Raw genomic sequence first — 22,515 nt, forward strand, 5'->3', positions numbered from 1 at the left:
AGTGTCCATTCCAAGCCCTTCAGCAATGAGTTATATTGGCTAGAGGGCCGGAGACAGGGTTCAGACTGTTCTGGCTGCGTAGACTTGAAGCCTGACTCTGGCCCTCCCAAAGATTATTTGGGTTATTCTACTACTCATTTATAAAGTTTAAAAGAGCTTTCAAACTTAGACATTAGACATCCTTACATTTTTGTGAGCGATTTTAATCCTATTATTTAAATGTAACAACAAAAAAAAATCCAAAACTGATCAAGAGTGTATTTATATCTTATACAAAATAGGAGTATTAACTCATATTATTTAGCTATATTAACTTCTAAATTTTAACTCTAATCAAAAGCTCAAAACAATTCTATCATTGTTATTTTGCATTAAAATAAAGTACCTGTAATTCAAACCTCCAAAAATAACTTTTTCCTACAGGAACAAAAACTGGCTGTTTGGGGTGGGCCGTGTTTTATAGATATGATGGGCATTCCGTTCAAGGTCAGAAAATCATGAGTCCATTCTCTTCTTTTCCCTTTTCTCAGTCCACAACCAGGAATATGCAAAAAGAGATCAGGTTGGTTAATGTAGGAGACTACTAATTTTTTTGTCTGGGGTGGGTTTTAGCCACTATAATCATAGGCCTACTTTCTTTCTTGGGGGTGGGGCCCTGGAATATTTATTTCGGGACTTCCCTTTTCTCTAAAGTTAAGGAAACATTTTAGCTACTAAATGATAACCAAAGACAACCTTCTATAGAAGCAAAAACTTTAAGTTTCACATTTAAATAGAAGTAAGTGTGAGGGGCGCCTGGGTGGCTCAGCAGGTTTTGTGTGTGATTTGATTTGGGCTCTGGTCATGGTCTCAGGGTCATGAGATCCAGCCAATGTGGAGTCCACTTGCCTCTCTCCCTCCCCCGCTGTCCATCCCCCCGCACTCAGGGGAATATGCATGTACTCTCTCCCTCTCTCTCAAATAAATAAAATCTTTAAAAGAAAGTGTTGAGGCACATACTTTAATCAGTCATTTCTTTTAATATATTTTATTCTGATGAAGTTACAAAAGTAGATACAAAATACTTTCTTTAAAAGTACAATTAACTGACTTAGAAAAATAGATAAAGCCCCTAAAGGTTTAAAAATACAACATAAATTTTCATGTAAAGAACATTTAAAAATATTTTAGATGGTAACCAAGACTAACTTATGCAAACTACTGTTGATGTAGATCAAACATAGAATGTTCTATTAAAAAACCTATAGCACACTGGTAATCCATTTGGATTTACAGAATACTTGTCTGGAACAGAATTTGAGAATGAGAAAAACCCAAGTGAATTTCAACACAGTTGCTTCAGTAAAGTCACCGCTATCACATGCAGTGTCATCCCCCCGAGCCTTGTATAGTCGGAAATATCAAAATCTAATGCGGAACACACAGGAAGACTGAGGGACCACTACTTTCCCTCTTTGCCAGAATTCTACTATAGTAAAAGTCAAATCCACTTACTGAACTGACCTCGGGAAGAAAGTCCGTCCCTGTCGAAGAGGCTGTGTCTGGGGTCTCGGCCAGCATCTGTCAGGCCGGAGTTCTCAGACAGGAGGCAGCCTCCCGTACCAGGTGGGCACCACCAGCACCGGGACTGCTGCTGCTCAGAAACACATTTCTAAGACTGGGACTCTCTGGGGCTGATCTTTTTATGCTGGTGAGGTAATGATGTTATGTCTAGAAGCTCCACTTCCAGTATAACCTCCCTTCTCCGAGAGAAAGCCAACGGTATCATCAGAAAACTTCAAAAAGTGTTTGGAGAAGTTAAAATCACCAGCGGTTGGCTCCTCTTGGCTCTGCGCTACTAAGGAAGCCTTCCTTTTGTTATCAAAGTCGCGATGACTGCAGGTTTGCACTTCGCAAGCAGGCAGCAGCTTACAGAAGCCAGGGCTCTACAAGTCCAAGAGGAGAGGAAACTGGCTAGCGGGCAGCCCTCCACAAATTGCTTTATTCACAGTCTGGAGAATAATGGAGACATTTGGCTATCACAACAAAAAACCCGCACATCACTGTCTAAAGGTATTTTTTAAAGGCCTGGAAATTAAGCACCATAGGACTACCTACATAATTTAGCGAGCACTCTCTACCCCGTGACTGTACTCAGGGGTGAGGAGCAGCAATCGGACCCTGGGCACAGGAAGGTAATTCACAAGGGAGAAGAGTCCAAGACAGACTGATTTCTTCTGACTTTTCTCAAAGGCTGGCCCTCTAGCCCAGTCAGGAGGGCCTCACCCTCCCTGCTTCCTCCAGTTCTCCTGCTCTCTACCCCCTGGTTTTAGATGTGAACAAGTAGTGGTAACTTAATGGGTAGGTGTACTGTTGGTAAAGCCCGGTTAGCCTGGGAACCTGGTAATATGTTTATTATTTTAAAAAAGGACATTCTGAGTCTCCAATTACCAACAAATTTTTTATTTATGTCTAGCATGTGACCATCTTTGGTTTGTTTTAGGATGGAGTCATGAAGAGAGAGAGGATTTCTATCACTGAAAATAAATGGAGAAAAGTGAGAACTGCTTTAGGAATCATGTGAAATATGAGAAATGATGGAAACTACAATCCTAGTTGAGAAACAGAATTTCATTCCATGAAAACGTAATTAAAGCCAAAGTCAAGAGGCAGTTAACATTCTGGGTGGCATCTAGAAACCTGCTTTCTTGTTTATAAATGATCAACACAAACACACAGAACTCCACACAGGGACCTTTGGATAAGCTTAAAACATGAATTCTGGAATGTTTCAGAGGGCTTCTCTCTCTCTCTCTCTCTCTTTTTTTAATAAGGGATTATCCCACTTTTTAATTCCTGAAGCGATGCATGGTTTCAGCCTAAATAAAATAGGTGAAGGTTTTGTTTCCTTAAAAATTCTGTATATCTGGATATGAAATTCAATTATGATAAAAATGGAGTTCCTAAGCTATTTTTTTCCTTATACTTCAGTGGAATAATAAAAATAAATAACAAAAAAACCCTAACCAAACTAACCTTTTATCAAAGCCATCAAGGGAGTTAGTGAGCACTCTGCAAAAATCCCAGCTCTGAACTCACACCGAATGCTGACCAACTTCAAGCAATGCCAGGTGGGCAAGTCCTCAACAGACTTGTGCCCAGTACATTCTTGACAGGCGGATGGAGTTTACTAAATCCTAGAAACCTAATGAAAATTAGACCTTTATTTCACTAAAAGGGAAGATTTTTTTCATCCCAATAGAAATAGAAGAATTTCAAGTTTTGATTCAAAAACAATTAAAACAGGATTAAACCCCTATTGGGGCTCAAGCCATCCTTTGACTACTAACAGAATGAAGTAAAGATCTTTTACTTACTCCTCCCATTTTGTTTATACACACACACACACACACACACACACCAGGTAGCACACCAAACTTTAAGCTGTGTTATAAAATGTGTACACCACCAAGGTTTTTTATTATGGTCTTCCTTAAGTTTTATCCTTGTTGGGAGAAAGGCTGGACATTTCTACACTACTCTAAACGAAGTCTCAAGTCACAATAAAAACACATAGCAGTAATTCCTGTTTTTGTTTTAAAGGACACTCAAAAGAAAATAATCAAGTACTCTGAGTACTTCCATTCTCCTCTCCAGGATCTCAGGGGCTCTGAAAAAAAACAACATGAATGAAAATAGTGGTTCTGAGACCTGAATTGGTCATAATTTTTTGGAGTGTTCTTTCTTAGCCAAAAGCTACCTATTAAAATTAATCTGAATGAAGCATTTCAAAATAAAAATGTACAAGACTATCCTTACATGCCTTAAGAAAATTATTTCTGATATACAAACTCCTAAAACTTTAGATAGGTTTATGTGAATAAAATCCCAAATAAAGATTAAAAAATAACATCATTTTAGAAATAACTCTGGTTACTCCCATACTACATAAGTCATATGAGAATTAAAACTGCAATCATGGATTCTGAAAAAATAAACATAATATATAGTCTTACCTATAAAAACACCAGCATACTGACTTCAAACTAAAAGGTTACCCAAAGTAACACACAAATGTTCTAAATCTTAAGGAAACTTAAAAATACCTCTTCTATTTGTAAATAAAAACAGGATAAAATGGTTCTGATTGCGTTATTAGGTAATTTGTTCTGGAAACTTGTTAATAAAGTACTGGTGGAAATTCCCAATCGTTATTATGCTATAACCTGAAGCACTCATTTTCTTCAGTAAAAGAAAAGAAAATGAACAGACTACATGTTATCATCACATATACAAGCAAGTCCAACTCTGACAGTAATAGGAGTGGTCAAACAGTGCCTCAGAGTCAGCTGCCTCTTGAATTTCTCACTGAAGGATTGGGCCAATCTACCTGTGAGACAATTTTGTCAGTAGACATGAACACAGGTGTCTTTTTATCCTGTTTTCTTAAAAGTCTGTATCACTAGTCTATAACAGATAGCAATGAGATAGCTTTAGCAAATGAAGCAAGAGGGTAACTGTGTTCTAGGAGAAACATTTATCTGTCTTTCGATCCAAGCTTCTCAATTAATTCCTGAAGAGGTGCCAACTCACGCCTATCAATCAGATTAAACTCCTAAAAAGAGAAAAAAAGTAAAATTTAAAAATAAGCCTAAAATTAAAACTCCATAAATGTCATTCCCAGCCCTGGTTTTCTGAAATACAAAAAAATGATGAAATGTTCTCTGTGAACATTTTAAAATGGGAACATTGTACTCATTTTTTTAAAATATAGGGGACTTACCAAAGAAGCAACTGTATGTATTAGCATGATGATCCTCACTGTGTAAAACATTAAAATCAAAACTGTCTATGTTTCCCTTTCCATGGAAATGATCTTGAAGCTATACAATGAACTTCTGATCATGGCTACCTACTGGGCAGTGGCCCTTTGTCTTTCATAGATCTATACGAACCCTCCATCTACGTATGTCTGTGTCTGTACTATAGCTACACTACCTCTCTACACTGTATCTGTATGTACCCCGTATCTGTATCTATACACCTGTTTCAGCACCTACACTCTATCGAGTTCCACGCTACGCAACAATCTCAGAATGAGGACAGAGAAAAGCACAGTACATTCTCCTTTGTGCGGCACATATAACTGAAATACACAATATATACTATAAGACTGCTGGCTTTTCGGGGCACCGGGGTGACTCAGTGGGTTAAGCCGCTGCCTTCAGCTCCGGTCATGGTCCCAGGGTCCTGGGATTGAGCCCCACATGGGGCTTTCTGCTCAGCAGGAAGCCTGCTTTCCTTCCTCTCTCTGCCTGCCTCTCTGCCTACTTGTGATCTCTGTTTGTCAAATAAATAAATAAAAATCTTAAAAAAAAAAAAAAAAAGACTGCTGGCTTTTCTACCAAAAAACAGTTATCTGGACAGACGTATGTACATTTTGCATAGAGAATTACCTATCTCTAAAGTTGCTAAAGGAGTCCCAATTCTTTAATATCTTTTTCAAACAATGTGAATTATTTTGATTTTTAAAAAGTTCCAGTTCCGGGGTGCCTGGGTGGCTCAGTGGGTTAAGCCTCTGCCTTTGGCTCGGGTCATGGTCTCAGGGTCCTGGGATTGAGCCCTGCATCGGGCTCTCTGCTCAGCGGAGCCTGCTTCCCCCTCCCCCTCCGCCTGCCTCTCTGCCTACTTGTGATCGCTTGCGCTTACTCTCTGTTAAATAAATAAATTTAAAAAATCTTTAAAAAAAAAAAAAAGTTCCAGTTCCAAGTTAGGGCCCATTAGGTAATAGGCTCCATCTTTGAAGGGGGTAGTCCTTTCTGAAGTTTCTAGCTGCTGTCTTTGTAAGATTTGGCCTGAAATGGGACTTCTGGGAGCTTAAACCAAGAGAACAACTAATAAGTTTTTCTCAAAGTTTCTCTCCCAGGCACAGACATCTCACGAAACAATCCAACTGCAGATGTTTTTCCAAAGCATCCCTTCTACTCAGCAGTGGTGATGGAAAGGAGGGTGTGGACAAGCTGTCCTGGAGTTTCAGTGCTCCCTGTCCTATCCTAACCAGAGACCCGGCTGTGGCAGCCAGAGGCAGAAGGCCCAAAACAGGGGTGATGCTTTCTATGTTGCCACTATTCTCATAAACAGCATGGAAAAGAGAAAAGAGAGGACTCTGCTTATACTTCACTCTCTGTCTGCAAAATAGCTCTCTCAATTACTCTTTATTAAAATTAACAAACGAGTCCAAGTCAAAGGACAAAGAAGTCAACATGGTTCAACTTACCTGAACAAAGAAGATAAAGTGCTTAAAGGAGGTGTTGAGGTGGGCCTCTTCCTGCAGCTGCATCACAGAGTCAAAGTGCTGGTGATAAATGTGGGCATAAACCCGGAAGAGACGCTTCAGAATGGTCTTTGCCACAGACATAAAGTTTTTGGGAAATGGGACACCTGTAATCAAATACACATATATATCAATTGTCTTTTATCCAACTGAATAGAAGAAATTTTAGAAGCTGCCATAAGCAACTCCAACACACAAACACACACATTCACAAATAGAAGCCTGTTCTCCACATACATACTTCTAAAAAAAAAAAAAGACAAAGAAAAAAAAACCCAAACATAAATATATGAGGTATCCTCACACAGCACTTTTTCTGACTGCCTTAGAAGAACAGGCACAGGCACCAAGTTTATAAGGAGCTAACATGAATATAATTTCAGCTGTTTAGTACTAGAGTTTCTTCCTAAGATTAAATGCAACAAATATTTTGATATAAATAAAACAATTTCTATTTTTATAATTTGTAACTCTAAAAAACTTTTTTACAAACACACACTCAACCAGGAATGAAAACTAAGCAAGAGGAAAAGGCATTATAATCTACTGTCTATAAATAAAAAGTCTTTTATCTGCATTACTCTGAAAAACCAGTTTTCTGGTTTTAGGAGTCCCCAACTTTTTATCTTTTCTCTAAAGTGCTATTTTCATTTTCCTGTAATACAAGATAGGGACAAACTTCCTGGAAAAGGGAGGCAGAGCACCTCACTATTTTGCAAAGAAAATAAACACTTCCTTAGAAAAGAATGGGGAGAGGGTTTGGTAACCTCTGGTCACGTTCCTGAATTCCGGTTGACAAGATCAAAGTCTTAGGAAATAGAGACAGGAGCAAGACAATACAAGTGGCACTGAGTACAGTATATAAACACATTAAGAAGGCATCAGCTTCCAAAATAACCTAGATTAGACGGCCTTAAAGGCTATTCCACAACACTACTCAAGAAACATTTCCTTTTCTTCAATCTTTCAGAAAAAAATGGTTAAAACACTTTCTCCTTGTCTGCATTTTAATTTATTTCTTAACCAGTCCTTAAAAGCCTAAAATTTAGTCTACTTTGCTCTTGCAAGCTACTTTTTTCTGATCCCCCCATCCCATCTTGGCTAACAACTGGCATGTTTTTTTTTTTAAACTTTATTTAAGTTAAGTTCTACACCCAAGGTGCGGCTTGAACACAAGACCTCCAGAGATCAAGAGTTGCATGCCCTACCGAATGAGCCAGCCAGCTGTCCCTAACAACCTGCATTTTCAAACTTCATTCTGGAGCTTGTGGGCATGTTTTCCTGGACTGGTGTCTGGTACTCATATACTGAAAAGCTGGATTTTTAAGTCAAACTCCTTCTCTTAGAATTTACAAATATATGCCTCTAGCTAATAAAAGTGAGTTAACAGTTCTATCTAGTAAGAATAAATAACTGGCAGAAGTAAGATGTAAGTAATAGCCTAATTGAGGGAGAAAAGGCTTCCAGAACATAAGGATGGATTACTAATGAATGGAAAGCTGAGAAAAGAGAGCCAAGTTTTAAGTATTCTTTATTTTCCATAATTGGAAGACTTTAATCATTAAAGAAATAGAAGTAATTTGTCTTAAACTAAGCACTTTCCAAGCTGAGCTGAACAGAAACATCCAAGCACAGTCAATATACAATAAAGAATCTGTGAGAAAGGAAACGGTTTAATAATAAAATAAAAAACCTGACCAAAAGCAAACAGACAGGGTATTAACATGATACAAGCTTTTCTCCCAAAAGAGCCACTGATTAGACCACAAAAAGGAATCTACTATGGTCTGAATATTTGTTACCCCTCAAAATTCCCATGTTGAAATCCTAACGTGGGGACTTGGGGCTCTGGGAGGTGATCCGGTCACAAGGGCAGAGCCCTCCTGCATGGGATCAATGCCCTTATAAAAGAGGCCCCAGAGAACTTCTGCTGGCTCCTTCCACCATGTGAAGACTGCGGAGTCAGAAGTCTGCAACCCAAAAGTGGGCTCTCACATGGACCCAACAACGCTGGCACCTTGATCTGGACTTCCAGCCCTAAAAGCTGAGAAATAAATTTCTGTTGCCATAAACCATCCAATCTCTGGTAGGTTTGTTATTAGCAGCCCAAACAGACAAGACAGAATCCAACATGATGTTCATAAGACACTCTTTTTTTTTTTTTCTTTTAAGATTTTATTTGTTTATTTGACAGGCAGAGATCACAAGTAGGCAGAAAGGCAGGCGGAGAGAGAGGAAGGGAAGCAGGCTCCCCGCTGAGCAGAGAGCCCAATGCGGGGCTCGATTCCAGGACCCCGGGATCATGACCTGAGCCGAAAGCAGAGGCTTTAACCCACTGAGCCACCCAGGCGCCCCTCCTAAGACACTCTTAAACTGAAAATGAAAAGACTGATCTCATCTCATCCATAAATACCAATGCCAAAATCTTGATCAAAATATTAGCAAATAAAAAATACTCTTCCAGTAAAACATTAAATAAAAAAGATACTAGAGGAAACCTTGTGGTAACCAACAACAGACACTGGGAAAATATCATAAAACTCAACAATCATACCTGATTTTTAAAAATTTACACACCTCTAACCAAAAGCAAGATTCCTGCTTAATAATGCTGAGGTACTAGAAGCACTTGCATAAAACTAAGGCAACAAGAAAAGAGGTCTGCCACATCATCACCATTACTCAGCACTACTCTGGGGCAATGAGATAAGAGTTACACAAGAAGCATCTGTAACAGAAAGGAAGAGGCAAAATTAATATTATCTTAATATGATGTGATTCTGTACCTGAAAAACTCAAGAAAACCAATCCAGAACAACTGAAACAATCAGAATCTGAGGGTCAACTTATACAAAATTTTATATAAAAATCAACAGCTGGGGCACCTGGGTGGCTCAGTGGGTTGAAGCCTCCGCCTTCGGCTCGGGTCATGGTCCTAGGGTCCTGGGATCGAGCCCCGCATCGGGCTCTCTGCTCGGCGGGAAGCCTGCTTCCCTTCCTCTCTCCCTGCCTGCCTCTCTGCCTACTTGTGATCTCTGTCTGTCAAATAAATAAATAAAAATTATAAAAAAAAAAAAAAAAATCAACAGCTTTCCTATGTATTAAACAATAACCATTTGTAAGCCAGACATCAATTTTAAAACACCATAAAATGTCTAGGAATAAACTTAAACTTGAAGGATTAACATAAAGTACACTATAGAATTTTACAAGAGGAAATAAGAAAGAAAAGATGAAGAAATGAAGAAACGTACCTAGTTCTTGAGCAGACCCAGTAGTGTCAAGAGAACAAGACTGTCTATGTTAATCTACAACTTGAATGAAATAATCAAAATCTCACAAATACTTTTATTTTATCTTGCCAAAATGATTCTAAGTTCTTTGGAAAAACAAATATCCCAGAATAACTGTGAATATTCTGAAAAAGAAGAGCAAGGAAGAGAGACTAGCCCTACAAGATGCTCAAAGATATATGGCCATGGTAATTAAGACAGTGTGGAATTCCTACAGGAACAGATAAAGAGACTGAAAGACTCCAAATTACATGGCAATCTGGTGTACACATACAATAACCCAGGGAGAAGAGACACATGCCTTCGATAAATGGTACTGTACAAAACTGATTCACATTTATAACTAGAAAAAAAATGAAGGGAGCCTTAAGAAAAAAATCTCTGGCAAGAACAAAGATTTAAATGTAAAAACAAAACCACAAAAGTACTAAATGAAAACAAGGGCAAATATTTTTATAATCTTGAAGTAGGGAAAATCTTTCTAATCATTATATTAAAATCCACACAACAAAGGAAAACATTAATAGAAAGTTACATATGGCAAGAATACCTCATATACAAAATAAGACAAGAGGCAAGCTAGGGAAAGATATATATGACATACATGTCAAAGAGCTAGTATCCTTACCAAAGAAATAGACAAAGGATAGGAACAGAAAACACACAATGATCAATAAACCTAAAAAAATCTCAATGCCATCAGTATTTTTTTAATGTACATTCAAACAAACTTATTTACCCAAATTGAAAAGATTAAAAAATAAGTAGCCAACCAGTATTATCAGTGAAGAAATACAGGCAGACACAAACATGGCTGGAGGGAGTATGCATTTACAATCTTTTTGGAGAGGAATTTGTCAGCCATCATTACTTTTTTTTTTAAGTAACAGGTATTAAAAAGAATACAACATATTTATCAGTTAAAAAGGAAAATATTCAACATTAACTCACCAATCTTAGAAGGAAAAAGAGTTTCATCATCAAGCTGATCCTGAACCCAAGTCATCAAATAGTCAATGTATTTTGGTGCAGAACATTTGATTGGCTTTTTAATATTAGTACCATCTGCCCAGTGATATTCGTATCTGGAGAGAAAAAGGTTTTACTGATAGAGTTTTCAAAAGCAGTAACAAATGTACAATTTGTAATTAAAGTAGGTCTACATTTTATCAATAGAAGTTAAATATAACTTAGTAAATGACTTCAAGTTCTACTGGAGGTTACTCAGAGTTCCCTATAGAATTATCCTGAAATAGGATAGTTATAATTGGAAGAGAAAATGAGGATAATGTGGCAGCTGACAGTGCCAGCATGGATGTTTAAAGATAAAGGAACTGTATCTTCATGGTAGAGGGAGCTAAGGACTGGGTCAGAGACAGATGGATCCCCCACATTCTGCAACAGCTGACCATCAAGGTATCAACAATAGAGTCTACATAATAAGACACTTTCCTGGGGGCATCGGGTTGGCTCAGTTGGTTAAGCATCTGTCTTCGGCTCAGGTCATGATCCCAGGGTCAAGGATCCAGCCCTGCACTGGGCTCTGTGCATCAGGCTCCCTACTCAGTGTGGTGTCTGCTTCTCCCTCTCCCTCTGCCCCTCCACCTCCTTCTGCTTGTGCGCTCACTCTCTCTCTCTCTCTCAAATGAAATCTTTAAAAAGTAAATAATAAAAAAATAAATTCAACTGGAAAAAAAAATCCAAAATCTTAACAAAGGAAAAAAGAGAGAGAGAGAGAGAGAGAAAGAGAGACTATTTCCTGGAGAGAGTACTAAAGAAATACCCTTAGGGGAACCTGGGTGGCTCAGTGGGTTAAAGCCTCTGCCTTCGGCTCAGGTCATGATCCCAGGGTCCTGGGATCGAGCCCCACATCGGGCTCTCTGAATGGCGGGGTGCCTGCTTCCCCCCCTCTCTCTGCCTGCCTCTTTGCCTTGTGATCTCTCTCTCTCTCTCTCTGCCAAATAAATAAATAAATAAAATCTTTAAAAAAAAAAAAAAAGAAAGAAATACCCTTAGACATGCATTTCTTCCCCCTCCCTTTGCTGAGCTAGAATGTATATTAAGACTTCACAAAACTTCACTGTGTGAAGCATTTAAGTCACAGATAAGTTTAACTTTCTTACGTATTTTAAATTTATTTTAAAGAAGTTTGAGGAATAAAACACAAAATAAAAACATCCCTCCAAAATACTGTAATTAAAGATAGAACTACAAACTCATCGGAGGCCTTTTTTTTCCTTTATACCTGTAGCAAATCCAGGAAAGACGATTTTTTCCCAAGGCGTAAACTTTTTTTTTTTTTTAATTTATTTATTTGACAGACAGAGATCACAAGAAGGCAGAGAGGCAGGCAGAGAGAGAGCAGGAAGCAGGCTGCCTGCTGAGCAGAGAGCCTGATGTGGGGCTCGATCCTAGGACCCTGGGATCATGACCTGAGCCGAAGGCAGAGGCTTTAACCCAAGGAGCCACGCAGGTGCCCCCAAGGCGTAAACATCTTGATGCCATTATCATCACATAAAATTAGTCATTTATTATTAGAAAAAAAGACTGGAAAGAGAGACTAAAACATTAATCCCATCACACCTTGACTTAACATTACAGGTGATAAAAGAGTTCCGCGTTTCTTAATATTTCATAACATTTTTTATACTCAAAATTTCTTCTTATTTATTTGAGAGAAAGAGAGGGCAAACATGCATGCGCAAGCAGGGGGATGGAGAGAGGGAGAGAGAATCTCAGGCAGACTCCCTGCCAATTGCAGAGCCTGACATGGGGCTCGATCCCATGACACTTGAGTTCATGACCTGAGCAGAAATCAAGAGTCGGCCAAACCAACTGAGCCACCCAGGTGCCCCTATAGTCAAATTTTTTCAGTCTAACATCTTTAAGCCAGAAAATTAAAGCAGCACAATTTGGACATAACACTAAGCACAGGAAAAAAAACTGAACATTCAATATTCAGCGTAATACAATTAAATACTAAGTACCACAGACCAAAGTATTTAACAGTAACTAAAAGCTTATAAGGAAGCATTCCAGAACTCGTAAGATTGAACTGCTTTTATATAAACAGATAAAAACAAAAAAGCTTTATTGTTTCATTTCTATCAATGAGTGATCAGCTTTCTTTAGTACTTCAAATACCTATCTAATAGTATATGTACCTGGGACCTGCAGACATGACTGGACAGCTTGCTTCAGTGCAGAATTCTGTAATAGTTCCATACAGCATGTTGATCTGGTTGAAGAAATCCACAGCTGGAAAAATAATAGCAGAATTATGTTAAAATGTTTGTGCAAACACAATAAAATGCAGACCTCTCAGCTGAAGGAAAAATGGACAATGCCTTCAAGTTCTTGAATAAATCTGTAAGAGATTCAATGATCCAGGGATACTGCAAATTCCCTTCTCTTATTAAGCTGTCACACCTAAATTAACTTTTAATCTATATTCGCTTTAATATAAGGTTTTAGCCAGCACAGAACAGCAAGAAAATAAAATCTTAGCAATACTTATACCTTAATGGTGATTATTATATCATTAGAATATATAATTTGATTATATCCAAGGGAATGAAAAAATCCACTGCTTCCTATCAATCTGGACCGGATAATACCATTTGTGTTGGGAAAAAGCAAAATGTATCGAAGAACATCCTGTAAGGGGGAAGGTCTATCAGCTGTACCAATAGGCATTTAAAACATCTTATCATAAAAATCATAAAAAACCTGAGGCCTAATGCATACTGAGGACACAGAAAGGACATGGTGGGATAATGTCCCTTGTCCTGGAGACTCCAGCTATCCAAAGGGACAAAATTGAGAGGAATACAAGAGTTAAGAGAAAAGGCAGAGTCTCGAGGGGCTGACGTTGTCAGTGAGCACTTCCAAGAGGAGCTTCTGCTAAATATGGAAGAAATGGAAGAGGAAGGGAGTAAGTAGCGAATCTATCAGAGTCAAATGTTCCTCTGCAGAGACATCCACATAAGCCTTGGAAAGTTTTAAGAAATGCTTTAGTTCCCTGTCTAAAGGAGTCCCTAAAAACCACCTGGGGCTTTTCCGCATTTCTTAAAAAACAAATAGATTAAAAAAAAAAAAGCTCTGTCTTGTCAAAAGGAATTTTATATAAAACTCCCTCACTTACAAACCTTCCTCTTACTGAGTCACGTTGGAGAACAGACTATCTAAAGCAAAAAGTCTCCAAGAAAAATCAAGGGCTGAAGAAGGCCAACAGATGCCTTCAGAATAACAGATGACAGACATATTGGTAATTGTGCTATAAGATAAAGTAATCATTAGGTCCTTATTTAAATATTTAAAAGTATTTAAAATTTTTCAGTTTTAATTTCTAACACAGTAAGTGTCACTAGATACAACCTACATAATTGACAGCTCTTTGGGTTTCTTGATAATATTTTAGAAAATACAAAGATCCTGAGGCTATAAAGTTGGAGAACAGGCTAAGGCAGAAAGTCTCAAAGGAAAACTGACGGTTCAGGAAGGCCAACAGGTGCTTTCAGAAAAACAGATGATAACTTGAGTTAAGGTTAAAAAAAACGGGAAGGTCTTTTCTGAATATGAACCATGCTTCACATGGTTCACAAAGATCTATAAAAACATACAGTGATAAATCTTAATCCTAACCACCCCAGCTTCCCCCTATGGATAACCACTACATTATTTTTTTGGTCTCCTGACCCCAAGCACCTGTATCCTGTCTTACACAAAAGATTTAACATATCCCGTAGTTATGCACCTTGTTTCTCTTAGTAATACAAATAATGGCTTTTTAACATGTTGAAAAAAAAAACAAAATTTTTCTTATTATGGCTACTAGAAAGTTTTTTTTTTTTTTTAAAGATTTTTACTTATTTATTTGACAGACAGAGATCACAAGTAGGCAGAGAGAGAGAGAGAGAGAGAGGAGGAAGCAGGCTCCCCGCCGAGCAGAGAGCCTGATGCGGGGCTCCATCCCAGGACCCCGAGATCATGACCCGAGCCGAAGGCAGAGGCCTCAACCCACTGAGCCACCCAGGGGCCATAGCTACTAGAAAGTTTTAAATAACATTTGTAGCTCACATTATATTTCTATCGGACAGTGCTGATCAAAGAAATGATTATCAACAGCTGAATAATACCACATAAAAAGACAGCTGGATAGTATGGAGGACATTCTGGACACTGTTGGAAGTATATGTCACCACTTATAAAGCAGCCTTCCAAACAAACAAAATTAAACCCGATTTTGAGCAAAGTTCCAAATCTGTGCTAACGTGGGAGCCACTAGCCACAAATGGCTACTTAGTTAAAAATAAATTTAAAATTCAGTTCCAGCCACACAAGCCACATTTCAAGAGCTAAATGGCCACAGTACAGATACAGAACATCTGCATCACTGCAGGAAGTTCTACTGGACAGTGCTGCTCTAGATCTAACATTCACAGGAAGTAAAAGGAAGAAGAGAACGTGGTAATGCATGCTTTGGGGATACAACCAACACGATTCACACTGGGAAATAAATGAACTGGTTTCTTCAACAACAAAATTAGCAAGGAACAAAGACTGCAACGAGGGGCGGCCTGCGCATTAAGAGATTCAAGAAACATTACATAGAAGCCTTATTAGTCTGATTTAAACCAAATATAATTTTTTTAAAAAAGAAACATTTAGGGGCACCTGGGTGGCTCAGTTGCTAAGCATCTGCCTTTGGCTTGGGTCATGATCCCAGGGTTCTAGAATCGAGCCCCCCACTGGGCTCCCTGCTCCCACTCCCCCTGCTTGTGTTCCCTCTCTCACTGTGTCTCTATCAAATAAATAAATAAAATCTTTAAAAACAACAACAACATTTAGAAGACAATCAGGGATATTGCTAACATAAAGGAATGGAAGTATTGTCATTATCTGTAAAGGGGGAGTGCCGGGGCACCTGGGTGGCTCAGTGGGTTAAGGCCTCTGCCTTTGGCTCTGGTCATGATCCCAGCATCCTGTGATCGAGCCCCGCATCGGGATCTCTGCTCAGCAGGGAGCCTGCTTGCCTTCCTCTCTCTCTCTGCCTGCCTCTCTGCCTACTTGTGATCTCTGTCAAATAAATAAATAAAATCTTTTAAAAAAAGGGGTGGGGAGTGCCTGTCTTTTAGAGATATGGAATATTTATAGATGAAATAATATGTTTGGAGCACCTCGGTGGCTCAGTTGGTTGAGCATCTGCCTTCAGCTCAGGTGGTGGTCTTAGGGTCCCAGGATTAAGTACCGCATCGGACTCCCTGCTCAGTGGGGAGTCTGCTGCTCCCCCTCCCTCTGTCCATCCTGCTTGTGCCCTCTCTCTCTCAAATAAATAAAATCTTAAAAAAAAAAAAAAAAAGAATGTGTTTGGGATTCACCTCAAAACAATCAGGATGAGGTGGGCTGGTCATGTCTCACTGCCAGCATGGAAGAAACTAGGGGAGAGACAGGAAGAGTGGGGAAGAGGTGGAGAGGGGAGGGAGGAATCAAAACACGAAAAGAAAAAAAATTAATCAGAGCGAGATATAGAAGCATGAATTGGCCATGAACTGACTGTTAAAACTGGACAATGGATGCCTGGGAATTCACTGTATTAGTTTCTCTATTTTTCTGTGTTTGAAATTTTCCATTAAGAAGTTTAAAAATTCCTGGAACATCTGAAGTCCCTAACAGATTTAAGTCTTATCAGCTAGTACTGATCTCACCTCAGAAATGACAGGCTCAAGTATTCAAATCTCTAGCCTCAGTACATATAACTTTCCACGTCATGCCCTCATTTTCTCAAACTTGAGCGGCTTTCAGCTCATGGGTCCCTCCCATTTTCTCCCAATCTCTCAATTTCCTCCGATTACTCCTAAGTCATAACAATCACGTGACTGCCCATATGAACTGCAACTGATGTCTGTGTATATGTAGGCAGGTGAGAGCTGCTGGGAGTGGGAGGTGCGACTGGGGAGGCAGGCTCCCTACAAAGTCACGGTCCACCACCGGTAGAATTTTGTGTTCCAATGTTTTATCTGACCTTACCCAATAATTCCTACCATTCTATTCTCAGAAATCACGCCAAAGCACTCAACATTTCTCCTCAGGTGTCTCTACCCAGCCACATAAGCTACATAACCAAGTACTCTGAAGAGAACAAAACAGTTCCGGATATATTTGTACCTATGAGTTTCTTTATAGGTAATTCATTATACTATAACAGTTACACCGGAAAAAGAAATTTGATTAACAAAAAGATTTTAGCAAAACGTTCCTATAAATCAACAAAGCTGAATGTTTTTAAAAACTTACTGTTGACAGCAATCCATTCATTGAGGTCTTCTCCCTCTGGCAACATAACAGCTTGTCTCAGATTCCCGCTTCCTAGAGTTGCTTCTGCATGTTTTAAGAGTTCATACTGATGAGAGCCCTCGGGAATATTCTTCTTTGGTTTGAATGTTTTAGAAGAGCGGCTGCTGCTGTTAGGTTGAAAGTAAAAGTATATCAATCTTTATTTCAGGAATGAAAGCAGAATGGCATAATTTTAGGCATACAAATTATTCTGAAAATTAAAAAATACTCCCCGAAAAGTGCCAGGACGGGGAGAGGGTGACAATCACAAATAAAGAATGCTTTAAATGTTTTTCCTCACAAAGATTCAGGATTAGCAACACAATTTCATACAGAACGCAATTTTACTATGCCTCATGAAGTAGTATGGTGCACCAGGATTCTAGTCCTTGAGCTGCCACTAATTCTGTGACTGTCTGAGAAAACGAACTTCCTTTTGGCTTCAATTTCTACCTACAGACAATGGTGAGGAAGAGAGATAGCCCTAAGTTTTGAAGAGCTAAAAAAAAATCCAGTTTTCTTTATCAAAAGATTTGTGATGCCATCAAAGCAAACCACAGTAGAAGTGACATTAACATTCTGAAGTTATTAGCAGGGAAAACAAATGAGACAACTGGTTACTGAGAAAAATGATTTTTCTCCAAGGAAGCTAAAAGGATATGAAACCCAGAAAAAATCGAGGTATTTCTAACCATAAGAATTAAATTTCCATAAAAGAACAAAGACGAACCTGGAAACAATCCCAAAACTTATTAGTAAGAGGAATAAATAAATTTGATATATCCATAACGTGGAATAGTACATAGTTAAGAAGAACAAGTTAGGGTGCCTGGGTGGCTCGGAGGGTTAAAGCCTCTGCCTTTGGCTCTGGTCATGATCCCAGCATCCTGTGATCGAGCCCCACGTCAGGCTCTCTGCTCAGCGGGGAGCCTGCTTCCCTTCCTCTCCCTCTGCCTGCCTCTCTGCCTACTTGTGATCTGTCAAATAAATAAATAAAATCTTAAAAAAAAAAAAAAACAAGTTAGAGCTACATGTATTCACATGCCAAGATATCAAGTCATAAACATAATGAAGGACCAAATATCCAGCAGAAGCCCATTTTCTAAATGCAGAAAAAGTTTCAGAAAGGGGGCACCTGGCTGGCTCAGTCAGTAGAACATGCAACTCTTCATCTTGGGGTTGAGTTCAAGCCCCACACTGGGTGTACAAATTACTTAAAAATAAAACCTTAAAAGATAGAAAAAGAAACTAACATGAAATGATGTCTCAAGAGTCAATATGATCTTCATCTAAAGTAATACTTCCAGGGCGTCTGGGTGGCTCAGTTGGTAAAGCATCTCCCTTAGGCTCAGTCAGGATCTCAAGATCCTGGGATCAAGTCTGGCTCCATCAGCGGGAAGCCTGTTTCTCCCTCTCCCTCTCTCTCCAATTTGTGCTTTCTCATTCTCTCTCTCTCTCAGATAAATAAAATCTTTAAAAATATATATATATTTAAATTCTTACAACTCAAAAACAAAAAACTACCCAATATAAAGATGATCACAGGATCTGAACAGACATTACTCCAGAGAAGATATATAAATGGCCAACAGCATTTAAAAAGATGCTAACCATCATTAGTCATTAGGAAAATGCTAAGTAAAATCACAACAACACTTCACATCCATTCAGGGTGTCTATAATCAAAAAGACTTAACGGGGCGCCTGGGTGGCTCAGTGGGTTAAAGCCTCTGCCTTCTGCTCAGGTCGTGATCTCAGGGTCCTGGGATCAAGCCCCGCATCGGGCTCTCTGTCCAGTGGGGGGCCTGCTCCCCACCCCCCCGCCTGTCTCTCTGCCTACTTGTGATCTCTCTGTCAAATAAATAAAATCTTAAAAAAAAAAAGATTAAAAAAAAAAAGACTTAACAAGTGCTACCTATGGTGTGGGTAGATTGAAACTCTCAAAGAGTGCTGGTGGGAATGCAAAATGCTGTCATACTTTGAAAAAGGTTGGCAGTTCCTCAAAAGATTAAACATAGTTAGCATATAACTCAGCGATTCCACTTCTTGGTATTTACCCAAAAGAAATGAACCTATGCATCCAATACAAAAATCTGAACACAAAAGTTCATAGCCGCATCATTCGTAACAGCCAAGAAGTGGAAACGCAAATGCCTGTCAACAAAAAGTTTAGAAGAAAAAAAAACAGCCTCACATTTCGATCCAAAAAGTAACTAAGCAACTGGGCATCCACAAACAAACCACTAACTAAACATTAACTCATAGGAAAAAGACTTGGGGAGTGGAGGGGAAGATTGTTCCAGTAATACAGAGATTTACAATTACAATCTAAATCAGGAAAACTTTCAGACATGGTAATCATTCTGTGTAGCCCATACTTTTTTTTTTTTAAGATTTTATTTATTTATTTGACAGAGAAAGATCACAAGTAGGCAGAGAGACAGCCAGAGAGAGAGAGAAAGAGAGAAGAAGGCTCCCCACCTAGCAAAGAGCCCGATGTGGGGCTCGATCCCAGGACCCTGAGATCATGACCCGAGCCAAAGGCAGTGGCTTAACCCACTGAGCCACCCAGGCGCCCCTGTGTAGCCCATACTTCTAAAAAATAACTGAAAGGCGGGAAAAAACGACTTGAACAAGGATATTTTCAGTAGTGCTATAAGAGCAAAATACTACATAGAATCCAAATTTCTCTGCTGTGTATTGGTTTCGTAAGATTTCAAATCCACTTGTTTAAGGCAAGTGAAATTTGTTTTAATCCACTTGTTTATGACAAAGACAAAAAGAAAAGTTGTTTTCATGTAAGAATGAAGTAAATTGTGTCAGGATGTCATCATCTCATCTGTTCGCACCCGTAAGAACTCAGTAGTTCAGTTACTGAGGGGCCCCCCTGGGGCTTATCAGTGAAAACTTATGAAGAAGCAACTATGGCAAGGAGACATTTTGACTATAAATACCAAGAATTTGTGCGGAATACTTTAGAGTGTTCGGTCTGGGCAAGGTGACACTGCTGATCTAAACAGCTCTCTGAAAACCTTGGGGCAACTGGCCCTTCCAGTCAAATGCCCAGCCCAGAAGGGAAATCCACTTGCAGGTCAACACCAGCACCACCGTTCCCTGGCAACAAGGACCTTCACTTGCTGGACCTCAGCTCTGGGTTGGCTAAGCCCAACCCCTCTCCTCAGTACCAAGACCTATAAAGGAACATCTCAACTAAATCCGGGCCTTCTTTCTTTCATCTCTCCTTGTCTGGAACAATAGTGTATTTAATCCATCACTGGCTTGGAGTATTTCATTAGTTTAATAAGAAACACTAGCTGCTACGCTACTTGCCTATGAAATTCCCACAGCAAACCTGTGTTAAATACATTGCCAGCAAAGACAAACCCAGTCTCTGAGCATAATGTGCTTCCCAAAGCAAAACATTCTCACAATAAGTAAACGGATAAATTCTGGTGAAGGAACACTATGAACTTGAATAAAATTTAATGAAAATGTCAAATATGTGGGTGATGTCCTCAATCACACAACACAAAAATTTAAGTGATGTACCAGGTAGAGAGAGCCACCTGAAAATAATAAGGTGCTGGAGCAACGCTTCCCAAACCTTAACTGCTTAAGAATCATCAGAGAATTTACAAAAGTTTCCACTTAAGCCTCATTTGGGCCCCAGGTCTTATCTCTAAAACAGGATTCTACCCAGGAAAAATTAATTACACAAAGTCACAGTGGTGCCCGGCTGGGCTCAGTCAGTACAGCATGCTAGTCCTGATCTCGGGGTTGTAAGTTTGAGCCCCATGATGGGTGTAGAGGGTACAAACTAACTAAAATCTACACAAAGTCACAAAGCGGGCTGAATCCGAATTGGAGAGAAGTCTGCATGCAAGGCCGCAGCTTAACTTCAAGCTTCTCAAACCACGTCTTCCTGGGGTAGCCTTTTTCCTCGGGGGTAGTTTTAATACAGAAGATAATAAAACTTGGCATACGATGGAGTAAAAAGCTAAGTCAGCACGGATCGGTACTCGAAGGCTCCAGACTTGAGAGGACTCCGGAGCCCCAGCGGCGGGCTCGGGGCTCCGCCCCCGGGTCGTCCCTCCGCCCTCAGGGGCGCTGAGGCGGAAAAGTTTGCAGGCACTGCCGGCCTCGGGGCCTCTTTACTCCGCAACCCTCTCTCTCTCTCTCTCTCTCTCTCTCTCTCTGCTTCCTTTCCCTCGACCTTCATCTCCGTCTGCCCGGGGCCCACCTCCCACCTTCCCATGGCCCTCGGGGGAAGGGGGCGGTAGGCGGGCAAAGCAAACGTCGGCCATTCCGACCCCGACCCCGGGGCCCCGTCCTGGCCTCAGACGCCTGCTCGCCCCCTTCCCCGCCCTCGGCCTTCAGCCCTCCGGGCCCTCCGCGCCCTCCGCCCGGCCACACTCACAAGAGGAAGCTCATCTTCTATCCTCGGAGGGGAGGGGCCACTGGCCCCCGCCGCGCCCTGGATTCGGAGCCCGCGCGGGAACCACGAGGAAGCGGACAGTCCTCTGCTCGCGGCCAGCGAAAGCACCGGGCGCCGCTGCTTTGAACCGAGGGTCGAGCCGGTGCCAGTTGCTGCGCTCGCCTCCCCCACCTTGCCGACCCGAAATGCGGAACCACCAAAATCTCGCGAGCGAAGGCTTAAGCCCGCCCCGCCCCTGCGAGAGAGACTAGACGCACCCCTCTTCGCCCCGCCCCCTCCTAACGCTCAGCCAGTCAGCGGCCTCTAAGCCGGGACTTCCTCCTCCTGGAGGCATGGTCAGTTCATGGTCTCTCGCCTGGGGGAGTGGCTCGCCTGGGGGAGTGGCTCACCTTGTGCTTGGTCTGGGGTGTTGCTGGGTTTGCCAGCATCCTCTTTATAAGGCAAGGGGCCTCCAAGAGCGCTGCAATTTTGAAGAATTTATTTTTGATTTTTAAGTTGAGATATAATTCACATAGCATGAAATTTACCTTTTAAAAATTAGCACTCCAGTGATATTTTTCCTCTATTCAGAGTTATGCAACCATCACCTCTAATTCTAGAACATTTTCATCACCCGGAAAAGAAACCCCTTAACAGTCATTTCCCTTCCACCCTCCTGGCAACCCCTGGCAACAACTAGTCTACCTTTTTTATATGCACTTGCCTTACCTGGACATTTCACATAAATGGGATTATGCAATATATGGTCTTTCGACTGGCTTCTTTCACTTAGTATATAATGTTTTCAAGTTTCATCAACATTGTAGCATGTATCAGTACTTCATTCTTTTTTATGGCTGAAGAATATTCCATTGTATTAGTGTACCTATTTTGTCTGCCCATTCATTAGGCTGATGGGCATTGAGTTGTTTCTACTTTTTGGCTATTATAATTAATGCTGCTACAAACATTCCTGTAGTAGTTTTTCTATGGACAAGTGTGTTCGTTTCTCTGGGGTATTATATCTGGGACTGTCTGGGTCATGTGGTAACTATACATTCAACTTTTTGAGGAACTCCTAAACTGTTTTCTGAATTGGCAGCACCACTTTACATTCACACTGGCACATGTCTGGAGGTTCTAATATTTCCATATTCTTG

General features: G+C 40.2%; 1 protein-coding gene across 1 annotated transcript; it reads right to left on the reverse strand.

Moving 5' to 3' along the window:
* Positions 1–1,008: 1,008 nt before the first annotated feature.
* On the reverse strand, positions 1,009–21,581 carry MOB1A (MOB kinase activator 1A). Its single transcript, XM_080813304.1, has 6 exons — positions 21,359–21,581; positions 16,903–17,069; positions 12,771–12,864; positions 10,558–10,691; positions 6,257–6,420; positions 1,009–4,594 (listed from the first exon to the last, which is right to left on the reverse strand). The coding sequence occupies exons 1-6, from the start codon at positions 21,370–21,372 to the stop codon at positions 4,517–4,519; spliced, it is 651 nt and encodes a 216-aa protein (XP_080669430.1). The 5' UTR covers positions 21,373–21,581; the 3' UTR covers positions 1,009–4,516.
* Positions 21,582–22,515: the final 934 nt, after the last annotated feature.

This window comes from Martes martes (assembly GCF_963455335.1).
Source record: "Martes martes genome assembly, chromosome: 9".
Lineage (NCBI taxonomy): Eukaryota > Metazoa > Chordata > Mammalia > Carnivora > Mustelidae > Martes > Martes martes.